The following is a 13,578-nucleotide window of genomic DNA, read 5'->3' on the forward strand; positions in this document are numbered from 1 at the left end:
TAGAATCACTATGAAAGAGTGGACAGAGACAAGAAACCTGGCCTTTAACCATGTCCTGTTAAGGTCCATCTTCATCATCCAGGCCACATGAGTTTGTCTTTTTGTTCCTTAGGTGAACCACTTTCCTCATTTATAAAAACAAAGCTAATGATTTCCCTTTTTGTCATTGTTATCAATGGGAGCTAACGAAGATCACTTTACTTTGCAAATTACAATAATCTAAATAAATTTCATATTTTTAAAAATATTACATATTTATTCATATAGAAAAGTAAATGGATAAAATGTTTAGTCCAAGCCAGTTCATTGTCTGATATAGAAGCAGCCTGTTTGACGTGACTGCAGCTGGTCATGTTATCCCAAGATTCATTAAAGCTGTCTGAGTTGTGCTTTGCAAGTGGAGTTTGGGCAAAGGCTCCCTCTCCCTACTCACTAGTGGGTACTGGCTTCTCTAGAACATGCTCAGCTTAGTTTGTGTGTCTGTCAGGCTTTGGTTTTTGTTTGCTTCTGTAACTCTCTGAAGAGATGGGGAAGGGATGCATTGGTCTCCTACTCCTGAAAAACGGCCTTTAACCAAGTCCTGTAAGTTTCTCAGTCCTCACTGCAAGGAGAATACTGGTAGGATCCTCAAGACAGCAATACAGGCATCAGAAGGCCAATCTGAAATAGTGGCTGATAATATACAAAGCATTGGGTTAATTTTTGACAGTAGAAAAATATTTATGTAATTAATTTACACTGAATAATACATTTCAAAGCCTTCTTTGGGAACACTGACTCATTATTAAGAGGAGCCCTGGCCTCTGTATGCTTGTTTCCAGGGCCATGTCTGTGGTAAGGGGAGTTGCAGGAACCTAAAATTCACTAAACTTTTCCTTCAGGGAAGCACTTCTAACTTAGTTCACAGGGTTAAGAGATTAATGGTTGTCAATCTCTATTTCTACTCTACCTGGTCCTTTGCTCTCTGTTGAGCCACCTTGCTTGGGTGAAATCCAGTTTAGATAACCAAGATCTGGTATAAATTTTAAACATGCTTTTATACTGTTTACAACCTCTGTTATCTTTTTGGAGAGCACATAAGTAATCCCCCTTTATCTGAAAACTCAGTGTCTAAGAACTCACAGAAAATGCTGAGTGGGGATAAAATGTTAATAAATTCAACAAATTTTTTTGTTGTTGCAAAACTGGGGATTGAACCCAGGGCTGAGCCTTTTTTTTTTTTTTAATTTTGAGACAGGGTCTTGTTTAATTGAACAGGTTGGCCTTGAACTAGTGACCCTCCTGCCTCAGCCTTCCAAACAGCTGAAATTATAGGTGTACACCACCTCGTTGGGCAGATCCAGCAAATGTTATACCCATTTTTCAAGTTCCTTTTTGTCCACTGGGCCTAGTAAACAGCCTCCTAAAAAAGAGCAACTGAAGAAGCAGATGGCTTTCAAGCTATAGAGGGTTTGCAGAAATGTGAATTTATTTCAGTGCCCACTGGGAAACTGTAGTGGAAATGACATTTTAGAATAAGATGGTTTGGGATCCATCATGCTCTGACAACAGAACCCCCTTCATTCTTCAGGGTGTGTGTGTAAGTGTGTGAGACAGAAGTCTTAGTTTTATATTCAGTCCATGAGAGGCTTTTCTAGAGCAACATTGATTATAAAATGTAAATCTATGAAGAAATAAGAATTCTATGTACAAAATCTCAGCTTACATACAATTTTACTTTTCAGATAGTTTTTGTGGCTAGAAAGCTATGTTTTATCCATTTCTAAAAGGTTAACTACTGTAAACTCAGCACTTTCTAATAATTCTTGGGTAAAAAAAATTAATCACAGAATTAGAAGTGTTTTAAGCTACATTATGTTTTCTGGAACAGTCAAAAGACTCCTGGATCTTTTGCCATTTTCACAGGCTGCTGTAGATGCGCTTGATGGCATCAGCTTCTTCTTTATCAAGGATGCCTTTCTCCACATAAGCATCAGCTTGTTGGTTGATGAAGTCCCTCATCTTCGAAAGGTCATAGTCTGGAAAATATTATTGAGGTATCATGAGCAAAGATCAAGAGAGACCAATCCCATTACAGTGATTACCATTGAGAAGCACTTTGTGTAACAACAAGATTATCATCTGTTTTCACATTCAGGCAGAGCTCTGCAGTTTAAAATGATGTTTATATGTATCATATTATCTCATCTGTTCTTTATCACAACCCTGTGAAGTGTTCAAGTGGAAAGTACCATCTCATTTGACCAAAGAGCAACAGATTCAGACCAGGGCTTTACAAATGTCAATGTTTATAAGCCAATCGTCTGGGACGCTTGGGAGAGTTTCAGATTCATATTTAGCAGATTGGGGTGAGAACTCAAATTTTACATTTTAAACAATGTCCTAGGAGAACCTGGTGCTGCTGGGCTAGGAAACATCATGAGGTAACAAGGTCCTGAAGCTAAAGTGCTTTGTCCAAGATCATAAAAGCAGCAAAATTATGGTTAGAACCAGGAGTCCTGACTTCCTGAATTTATATCAGGTTAAATTCCTGTTAATGTGACAACCCACATTTTTGTTTTCCAAATTTAGAATTGCCTTGTTTATTTCATGCTGTTTAAATTATATTCGGGGAACAAGAAGACAAACCGTAACCTCTTTATGGCAAGAAAAAAAAATCTGTATAAACATCAATTCATCCATAAAACACAAAGAGACCCTAAGTAAGAAGGTTGCCTGTGGCATTTTTCTGAAGACTTAAAAAACTCCACACCTTTCCTGATTATTTTATTAGATAGTTATAATCATAAGTGACCAAACCCTGCCTTCTACCAGTTTGTAAGGGAGAGAGAAAAAATGGGGGGGGGTATGAAAACACAGAAGCTGCACAGCCACCCTAAGTTGGGCTGAATGTAACCTGAACCTGGGCATCTTTAGACACCTGTGTGAAGGGAAAATGAAGAGGAAGGACCTCTCTGTAAATACTAAGTGTTACATGGAGGTGAGCCTGAGGCTGAGAGCTCATTTCCTCCGCAGCAAACAGGGCCTTTGTTCCTGGTTAGGGCATGTATTTAGAAAACACCCAGCACTGAGCACTTTACAACCATCCTCATATCTGTTCTTCACAAAGCCCCAAGAGGTAAGCATTAGCATGCTCATTTCAGAGATGAAGAACCAGGGCTGACAGCAGAAGGTACTTACACAGGTAGCAGCAGAACCAAGTTCCGAAACCAGGTCAGTCTGTGGTCATTGCTTTGACCATTCTGAAACCTTGAGTACTGAAGATAAAGCTTCTGATAGGTACATTAAGCACATGTTGAATAAATGCTTGTTTTTAACTTTTTTCTTTCTCTTAGTCAGAAAGTAGAAAGCAAACATATATTTTGTGTGTATCTCACAGAGATGATTCCTGGATTCCCGACTCAGCACAGAGAAGCACCTCTTGCTTATCCCTGGTTCATTAATTCTGACTATTCAGAATGACTTGCACTATTAATATTTTTAATGAGACAAAAGGCAGACTCTTGATGACAGATAAGGTCCCAGTGATTTGAATGAACAAACAGGAAAATATTTTTTGTCTTTTTCCTTTTTGGTACTAGTGATTGATCCCAGGGTGCTTTACTACTGGGTTATATCCCCAGCCCTTTTAACTTCTTTTTTGAGACTAGATCTTGTTAAATTGTATAAGCTGTCCTTGAACTTGTGATCTTCCTGCCTCAGCTTCCATATAGATAGGATTATGGGTATGCATCACTGTACCAGGCTTTTTTGGTATTTTTTGAGATGAGGGTCTCACTATGTTGCTTAGGTTGGTCTTGAACTTGTGAGCTCAAGTGATCCTTCTACCTCAGTTCCATCAGCATCTGAAACTACAGGAATGTGCCATTATGCCTGGCTTTTGCTTTCTTATGAGAAGGAAAAATTGTATCTTTAGGTATAGTTTGATTGTGTGCAACAGAAAAACTAGCATGGCGCAGGCTCCTAGAATCCAATCCCAACTCTTCCCTGGCTGACTTTTGGAATACATAAGCTAGTCGCCACCTTGTTAACTTTAAAAGAGGTTTTAATTAAGCTTGTAAGGCTCAAAAGAGATAAGGACTATGGTTTGCTTTTTTTTTTTTTTTTTTTTTTTGGTACCAGGGATTGAACCCAAGGGCGCTTAACCACCAAGCCACATCTCCAGCTCTTTTTTATATTTTTTATTAGTGTCAGTCTCATGGAGTTGCTTAGGGCCTCACTAAACTGCTAAGGTTGGGTTTGAACTTGCAATCCTCTTGCCTCAGCCTCCTGAGTTGCTCGGATTATAGGCATGCACCACCACAACTGGCTTGTGGTTTGCTTTTTTAAAGCACACTTTTTCTTTTTTGTAAGTCTGTATAAGATTTTATCATCATTCTATCACACCACATGGGCTTCCATTTCTTGAGTTTGGAAAGGAGTTTCAGGTCGCCCAGGTCCCTGCTAAACAGAGGGCACCAGGAGAGGTTAAGAAAGATCAGAACTAATGGTAAGTCCTCTGGTTCACACAGCGTCAGCCATTGCACGGCTGCAGCACCTAGGTCTCCATAGGCCTTGAGAGGTAGCCACAAGTCAAGCCACAATGACATGTGAGAGCTTTCTTTGTCTTTAAGACAGCATATTATCCTTCCTTCAGGAGACAAAAGAAAACCTAAAACCCAATACTCTCATACCCTCACTCTGAAGTTCACTCACAAGGCCTTCCTTGGACAAGAATCAGATCTCCATGCTTCACTGGATGGATCGTTTCTGGAACAGGACGATGACTTGCAGGATGATGTTAGTTATGGTCAGGAATCTGAGGCATATGTTGACCCAGCGAAAACAATGACATAAAGGCTCCAAATTAATGTACCTTTAATTTATAATTTATACTGATCTCCAGTTGTTTTTTTTTTTTTTTTTGTATTTTATTTATAAGCAAGATCTCATTGAGTTGCTCAGGGCCTCACTAAGTTACTGAGGCTGGCTTTGAACACATGATCCTCCTGCCTCGGCTTGAGAAGCATCACTCAACTCACTGGAGGAACATTGTTTTGCAGGTGCTCTTGCTTGATACTTGGAATGCAACCAGATGGCTCTCAAGTTGCTCATTTCTTTATTTCTTCTGCCTTGCTTTGCCTTGGTTTAAAGACCCATCACTTCTGCTCCAGATCCTGGCCTCCTTATCTTTTTCCTGCCTTCTGGGGTCTTATTTTTTCAATTGCAACCACACTGCTACCAGATGGATTTCTTTTTTTAACCCAATTTGGCCCCCCTGGCTAAAGCTATCCTCCTTCGCAGAGTGTACAAGCATCTTCCCAGCCTGGCTGCTGCTCCTCCCCACAGACACCCAGTGTCCAGGGGAAAAAAATGGCTCTGATCCCCAAAATAGATCCTTCTGTTTCACTCCTTTATGTCTTGGCCCCTGGGTTCCTTCTCACTCCATTTCTCCTCATTCAGTGGATTCTTCCTTACCTTTGCATCACGGCCTTTCCTGCTGTCCTTTCTCCCAGCTGGCTCTATCATGGTGGGATGACACACCCCACTGTCTCACCCCTTTGGTGCTCCAACATCCATCTACCACAGTCCTATTTGGGTTCACCATAGCCACACTGACACCGTGAGCTCCTTGTTGTATGAGGGCTGCATCTGATCATCCTTTGAATGTCTGGCACTCAGAACAGGGTGTGTTTTGTTTTATGTAAGTGAGAGGCTGCTTTAGTGACTGTATGAAGCACCCAGTATGTGCTCAGAAAAGAAAGCAAGCTGTGTGTGAGGGGGGAGGTGAAACAAGACTGGCAAAATATTCATCCTTATTGAAGATAGGTGATGGACATGTGGGGATACATTATATTATCACTCTTCTTTCACTTGACATTTTTCAAAATCAAATGTAAAAAAGAAGAAGATGCCTTGAATAACAAGATAAGTGAGGTTCTGTTCCTCTTGTCATCTCAGAGGCAGCTGCCGTCTTTTTGGACTGATTCTTTAGACTAATTTGATTGCAGGAATCATTATGTAACAAGAGCCTTTGGCAAATGGGTGAAGTTTGCAATGTACAACCACACTGAATTCCTACCTTCTTTATTTCCTTTTTTGTCGTGTTTCTTCAACCATTCAATATTTTTTCTAATGGCTTCCAAATAGGCTTCTGTTTTCCCTGCAAAAGATAAAAGAATCATATCAAATAGTCATAAACCATCACTGTTTCTTTTTTTTAAAAGACCATACTAATGTTCAAAACCATAAATATTGGACTTATGGAGCAATTGAAAGGTGATGTCCCTAGCTAGGCAGTGTGCATGTTTGTATAGATGTGTGTGTCAAGCAGATCAAGTGAGACAAGAGTTAGGAGACAGATCAAGTGAGTAAGCATTACGCCCACACACAAATAAGTACAGATAGATATCCAGGCAGAGAGGAGTTTTGATTTTGTTTTCTAGTTAGATGGGTCCCTACTACTGTTAGATTGGGTCACTTCTGGTTAGGGACAGATTTTTTCAAACTGAGGTCATTCTCAAGGAGTGAATAAGAGTGGCAAATGCTTGAAGACTCTATCACCTCAGTTAAAAGTTCAAATGTGTGGCTTTGTGTAAATCTCTACAAGTCTTCTGCCCAATCCTGGGCAGGAAGCTATAAAAACTCAAGAGAAAGAGGCTGGGTATGGTGGCACACACCTGTAATCCCAGATATTTGGGAGGCTGAGGCAGGAAGATCACAAGTTCAAGGCTAGCCTCAGCTCTTAAGCAACTTAGTGAGACCTTGTCTCCAAATACAGAATAAAAAGGATTGGGGATGTGGCTCAGTGGTTAAGTGCCCTTGGGTTAAAATTGGAATCTGTAGTCTTTTCTTTGCATCATGGTTCAAAAATCTTCATGTAGTGTAGAATGCAAATTTATTATTTGCAGAAAGTTTAAATCAAATTTAGTCTTCTACATAGGACTTGCTTTAATAAAGAGATAATGATAGCACATTAGGTAATTAGGGTTTCTGAAACTTTTGAGTTTGCCTGAAAATAATCTTGTTCTTTAAATAATTTTAAGCATTCTTCCCACAATCTAAAGTACAATAACATATAATGATGTGGAAAGCTTACTTGAAAAAGGGAAAACCACAGCTTAGTCTCTTTTTAAATACTGCACTATAATTTTGAATTTAAGAAGGTAAAAAAGTATTATGAGGTTCAAGCATAGTATGGCAGACAATCCCTGCCTGGTGCCTCCTTCTTTTCAGATATATTAATAGAGCAGCCCTCAACTGATGGTAAACTATATTGATGGTATCAATATAGTGAATAAAATTTCTTGTATTCATTCTTGTATTCATAAACTGATTGGTACATCATTCCTAAGCTTCCTGTACCTCAGGCAGTCTCCCAGGGATCCTTAGTGTGATCAAGCCCCTGTGGCCCAGGTTGAGGCCTACTCATTAACACACTACACCGACTTCATTTCCTTCCCTGTCTCATGTAACTGCCCCAGCTCCTGATGGTGCCTCCTGGGAGCCCCTTCCAATATTCAACTACACTACCTCAGGTTCTTCTCTCAGTATCTCTCTGTTTTGGGGGCACCCAACGTAAGACCCTTTGTTATAAAGGTCTCACTATTATTCTGTTAGGTGGCCTTTTGTTCAGGAACCAATTACCTATAAAGTGGTGTTGAGTTTTTTTTTTTTTTTAAGTTGTAATTGGACACAACATTTTTATTTTATTTTTATGTGGTGCTGAGGATCAAATCCAGGGCCTCTCATGTGCTAGGTGAGCGCTCTACCACTGAGCCACAATCCCAACCCTGGTGTTGAGTTTTTAAAAAGAAGTATGAATGAATACAAGAAATTTTATTCACTATATTGATATTATCAACCGACAACAGAGAATGAGTTTACTACAGCTTAAAGAAAGCTAGTGTGCAATCTATTAAGAAACTAATACCTTCTGAGTTATGACATAGGATTAGGACAATGTCTGTAATTTAAAATAGAACACCCTATTCCTCTTTCTTCTTTTTTGCTTATTTTTATCCATAGGACTTATTGCCTTCTACTATATCATATAATTTGTTTTCTTATTGTTGAGTGGGGCTCAGTGGGACACATCTGTAATCCCAGCAACTTGAGAGGCTGAGGCAGGAGGATTGTGAGTTTGAGGCCAGCCTTAGCAAATCAGCAAGGCCCTAAGCAGCTTAGCAAGACTCTGTCTCAAAATAAAAAGTTTAAAAAAGAAAGGGTTGGGGATGTAGTTTAGTGGTAAAGTGTCCCTGGGTTCGCTCCCTAGTACAAAAAAAAAAAAGTCTTTTTGTCTAAGAAATATCTCAATTTCTGATGTACTTTATTCCTAGAACAAAACCTGATACATATCAGATTCTCAATAAATATTTATCAAATAAGTGGATAAAGGACATAGAAAACAAATTAGAAGATTGCTTAGTGATCATGGAATATAAATTAGGGAAATATTTTTTTAAATTGTCTTTTTGTAGTTGTAAATGGACTAAATGCCTTTAATTTTGTTTGTTTTTTATTTTTATGGGGTGCTATGGACCGAACCCATTGCCTCACACATGCTAGGCAAGCACTCTGTCACTGAGCTATAGCCACAGCCCACAATAATATTTTTTTAAAGTATAAATAATATAGATCTCTTTTTCTGTCTCCTTTTTTCCTTTTCTTCTTCCTTCTCTGCCCCAGAGAAAATGAATTGTTTATTTGAAAGACTTGAAATCTAATGCATTTTTTCATCTAAATAAGTATATCAGAAACAGCTGAAACACGAATGTGCTAGACATCATAGAACTCTATGTAAAAAGTATTATTCCTATTTTGTTCATGAAGAAACTAAGTTCAGGAAAGTTAAGTAACATGCCCAAGGGGACACATCTCAGTAAGCACTAGAGACTTGTTTTGAGCCAGACTGAATCTTGAGCCTCTAATGAGTGGAGCTAGGTCAAATCCACAGTTTGGACTAGGAGGATTTAGTTTCTGTTGTTTTCAAACTAGCCAAAAAGGCAGTGGCTCTCAAACTGCTGCATATTAAAATCACTTTTAAAATTCCTAACGTCCAGGTTATTCCTCATATCAATTAAATCAAACTAGCTAAAGGTAGGGAAAAAGCATCAGCATATTTTGTAATCAGTCCTGAGGTAAGTCTAGTGTATGGCAAAGTTTGGAAGTCACTGCCACCCGTACTGGGATCTCCATATGTTTACTGAAGCACTGGTAACAACAGCCATGAAATCAGGTGTTCCTCTGCTCGTGAAGAGAAACAGCTGTTTCCTATTTACATTTTCTTTTCTCAGAGTTGTAAAGCAAATCTTTTATTTTCACAGTGTGCACTGAAAGCCCATGAGAGTCCACTTTGGAAAGCCAAGCTATTTTTCCCCCCAATTTATTTCAGCTTCATTTGGAAAAAAATAGCTCATGACGGAGTTAATATGGAGCAAGCCTTAAAACATATGGTGAAGCAGATGGGATGAGGGCCAGAGTCAAGAGGCAGCCCTGCTTTTCTGTCTGTCCTGGTTTTCAACACTGTAAGAGAAATATCCCTTTTTATGCATGAGTTTGTCCTGACTCTGATAGGCTGCCCTGACCACTTCCTAACCCTGGAGGATGGCAGGGGTGGGGTGGGGTATAGAAATCAACAGGGTTTGCCTATTGAATGTAGTATGTACTAAAGATATTAGATCTTTTAAAAGAGTATTTTTAAAAATTAAGTTTGATATGATGTTTAAAATTATGGTAAGATTATATTATTATAGTTATATTTATAATTACTATAAATAGCAAAACAACTAATATTGGTAATTTTGATGCCACAAGGGCCACAAAGTCATTCAATTCAGGAACTTCTCCATAGTGATGACATTTTACTTGCCCATAAGATGCAGTGAGGAATACTGAAGAGCACTGGACTGGGAGTGGGGACAAGGATTCAAGGCCCAGCTCCATCACTCTCTGGCTATGAGATCCTGAGCAAGTCATTTCATCTTCTGGGCACTGCTTTACTGATTTGTTAATTAAGGGTGGATTTGAAAAAGGCTATTCATGGTTTCTACATATGGGAAGAACTTTTCCTTTGCTGTTTTTGAGAGACCACTCTCAGGCCTGTGCTGAGCTCTCAGCCCCCCTGGTGCGTCAGGAGAGAAGAGTAGACTGTCTTTGGACATTTGTAGCAGAATGCCTTGGGACTTGAATGGAGGCATGAATTGTCTCTTCTTATGTTGCTTAAAACACAAGAGCATTCACATGAGTTAGTCAATTTATTAATTAAATAGGCTAACTTTTCTGGCTTAACGTAAAAAAGATGGGGATGATAGGATATTTAGGTGAAAGTTATCTTAGTGATCACCTTCTCCAACTAATCCTATTATCTAGCCATAAACTTGACAAATGATAGCCCTGCAATGAATTTATGGGTGTTATAAAGCTTATTTCATCCCTTGGATGATTTTTTAAAAAGATTTTCAGTGACTCATACATGAGAAGTCAGTGAGTAAGCATCCAACTGGCGCAAAGAGCCACATTTAGATAATGGAATAAAGTTCTAATCTTCTTTAGTCTCCAGAGGGTAATTTGCTTGAAAAATTAAGCAAATTCATAAATGTGGTTGGAATTAGAATACATTGTACTTTATTGGCATAGCTCTAAGTCTAGAAATAATTATTGAGTCATTCAAATAATTGTAAGATTTAGAAATCAACATTAAAAAAAATCTTTGCCGGGCACTATGGCCCAGTGGTTCAGGAGGCTGAAGCAGGAGGATTGCAAGTTTAAAGCTAGCCTCAGCAACTTAGGGAGACCCTGTCTCAAAATAAAAAATGAAAAAAAAAAAAAAGGGCTGGGGATGTGGCTCAGTGGTTGACCACCCCTGGGTTCAATCCTTGGTAAAAAAAACCAAATACAAAAAACCCTAATGTGAGTCACTGTAGAAAGCAAGAATCTAGTCTAACTAAATAAAATTATATTCAAAGGTGAGTGTGTCATTTTTCATCATTGGTAATTGTTTTTTAACATGAAACTTCAACTGAGATGCATGTAGACATGTTCTGTAGATTGAAGTGTGGCATAAATGTAGGGGGCTGTTGTTGTTATTCCTAGTTATATTGCTCATGGGACTCTGTCCAAGACTTGGCATGATTAATAAATATCGATTGCAGTTACATGGGCTAACATCTCACATCCCAAGTCCAAAACAAACTCCCTACAGATATTGTTGCCAGCGTGTTCTGCTAACAATTATTTTCTTAAGCGGTTTTAGCTGGGCCATTATTTCATCCTTTGTTCTATTCTGTAATGCCCTCCAACTTTCCTTCCTAAAGGGAGCCTCTTCTTCACATGCCTGGCTCATCAGTAAGTGGGATCTGCGTGTGCTCACATGGCCTATGTTGTACTTTCCTACACATGGGGTAAGAACTATTCCTTGGTTGTTAACAACCTTTTTAAAGTCTTCAAAGATAGGCATTGGGTTTTTGTTTTGTTTTTTGTTTATTTTGATATTTGGGATTGAACCCACAGGTGCCTTACCACTGAGCCATATCTTCAGCCCTTTTATTTATTTATTTTTTTATTTGGAGATAGGGTCTTGCTAAGTTTCTGAGGCTAGCCTTGAACTTGTGATCCTCTTGCCGCAGCCTCACAAGTCACTGGGATTACAGGCATATGCCATTGTGCCTGGTGCATGGTCCCTCTATGGTCCCTCTCTAGCTGCTTCCTGTACACAGTGCCAGGCATGCAGATGGAATAAGTGCTTATTTATTGCAGATAAATGTCTCAGGAAACCTAGACAACGTTGTCTTCACCCTATGCATGCTTTTATTTTTCTGCCTAGAGATAATGGGTGTTGTCTCTCTGGGTTTTGTGACAGAGAAGTAAAATAGCCCTTGGAAAAAAGCACAAATAATCAACTGTAAGTACAAAGATTAAAAAAAAAAACTTAGTATGTCCTTTGGGGGATTAATTATATTTCCCCAAAAAATGTTGAGCATAAGCTGAGCATAAGCTCAGTTTTGTTTTTTCTAAACTGTATTGGAATAATGGGATCAAGGTAGTATGAATAAATCCTAATTCTAAATAATGGGGTGGAAGGCTAATTTTAACCTTAAGTATCTATATTCTTCCTAATGTTTCAGGAGAGCCATTACAAAGAATAACCCTAGATGATAGGGCTTACCCTCCTTGCTCCCCATTTCTCTCTAATGGAAATCATAACAAAAATGGGAAATATTTCCTTACTATTAATTTCTAAAAACACTGATATGGTTTGGTCTATGTGATGAACACTTGTTTCCCAGGGTGCCACTATTGGGAGATTGTAGAAATTTACAGAGGTAGGGCCTAGTAGGAGTTGTCTAGATCACTGGGGACATGTGCTGAGGGGACTGTGGGACCCCAGCCCCTTCCTCATTCTCTTTTGCTTCCTGGCCATAAGGCATGCAGCTTTGCTGGACTATGTGTTCCAAACCAGACGCACTGCCTCACCATATTTTGGACTATGAGCCAAAATAATCCTCTCTTTATAAGTTGGTTAACTTAGGTATTTTGTTAGAGTATAAGAAAGCTGACTGACATGGCCTATATCCTGTATGGGCAATAGTGGGCCACCAAGAATCATCTCTGGTATATTCCCTTTTTATATGTTTTCTTAAAAAAAAAAAAAAAAGCAAAGAGATCTGTCAGCATCTATTCCTAGGAATCTTTGCATAGTAATATAAGGTATTATCTTAAGCACTGAACATTCGCCTCAGCAAGATGAAGGACCTAACCTATGTTCTGCTGTGTTCTAGTGAAACACAATCATTGTGCATGGCTTGCTGTCACAGGGGGTGACTGAGGCCTACTGACTATCCGCTGGGGGAGAGCTGTCATGCTGTATGCTGGTTCTCTCTCAGGCCATGAGCCACCCTTTTCCTGGTTAGCTATCTTTCAAAAGAGTTCACCACTTATCCTCTGCCTCACATCCATTAGTATAAAAACCTAAACTGGAGCAGGGGAAAACACACAGAAAATAGCAAGTATTGGTAAGGATGTGGAGAAATTGGAACCCCTGTGCATGCTGGTGAGAATTTAAAATGTTACGGCAATTATGGTAAACAGTATGATGATTTCTCAAAAGATTAAAAGTAGAATTGCCATATGATCCAACAATTCCACTTCTGGATATATATCCCAAAGAATTGATAGCAAGGCCTCAAGGAAATATTGGTATACCAATGTTCATAGCAGCATTGTTCAAAAGGTAAAAACCACCCAAAGGTCCATAGACAAATGAATGGATAAATAAAATACAGCATATACATCCAATACATCGGAGTATTATTCAGTCTTAAAAAGAAAGAAAGTTCTGATATGCTACAACATGAATGAATCTTGATGATATTATGCTAATTTCAATAAGCCAGTCACAGAAAGGATGTATACTGTATAATTCCACTTATGTGAGGTACCTAGGGTAATCAAATTTATACAGAAAGAAAGTAGAATCATGGTTGTGAGAGGCTGGGGGAGGAGAGATGAGAGGTAAAAAGTGTTCTGGAGATGTTTAGTGTTCATGGTAGCACAATAATGTAAATGTACTTACTGTCACTGTGCTGTAGATTTAAAAGT

At 38.9% G+C, this 13,578-nt stretch overlaps 1 protein-coding gene across 3 annotated transcripts in view; it reads right to left on the minus strand.

The window, feature by feature from the left end:
• Nucleotides 1–1,445: 1,445 nt before the first annotated feature.
• Nucleotides 1,446–13,578, minus strand: part of Scg3 (secretogranin III) — a 38,001-nt gene continuing 25,868 nt past the window's right edge. For all 3 annotated transcript variants that reach the window (XM_078049611.1, XM_005316572.4, XM_005316574.4), the window contains 2 exons: nt 6,062–6,142; nt 1,446–2,018 (listed from right to left, as the gene is read on the minus strand). In XM_078049611.1, coding sequence (XP_077905737.1) covers nt 1,900–2,018; nt 6,062–6,142 — 200 coding nt within the window. In that variant the 3' untranslated portion in view covers nt 1,446–1,899. The remainder of the gene's footprint in view (nt 2,019–6,061; nt 6,143–13,578) is intronic.

The sequence above is a fragment of the Ictidomys tridecemlineatus genome, chromosome 5 (assembly GCF_052094955.1).
Source record: "Ictidomys tridecemlineatus isolate mIctTri1 chromosome 5, mIctTri1.hap1, whole genome shotgun sequence".
In the NCBI taxonomy this organism is placed as follows: Eukaryota; Metazoa; Chordata; class Mammalia; order Rodentia; family Sciuridae; genus Ictidomys; species Ictidomys tridecemlineatus.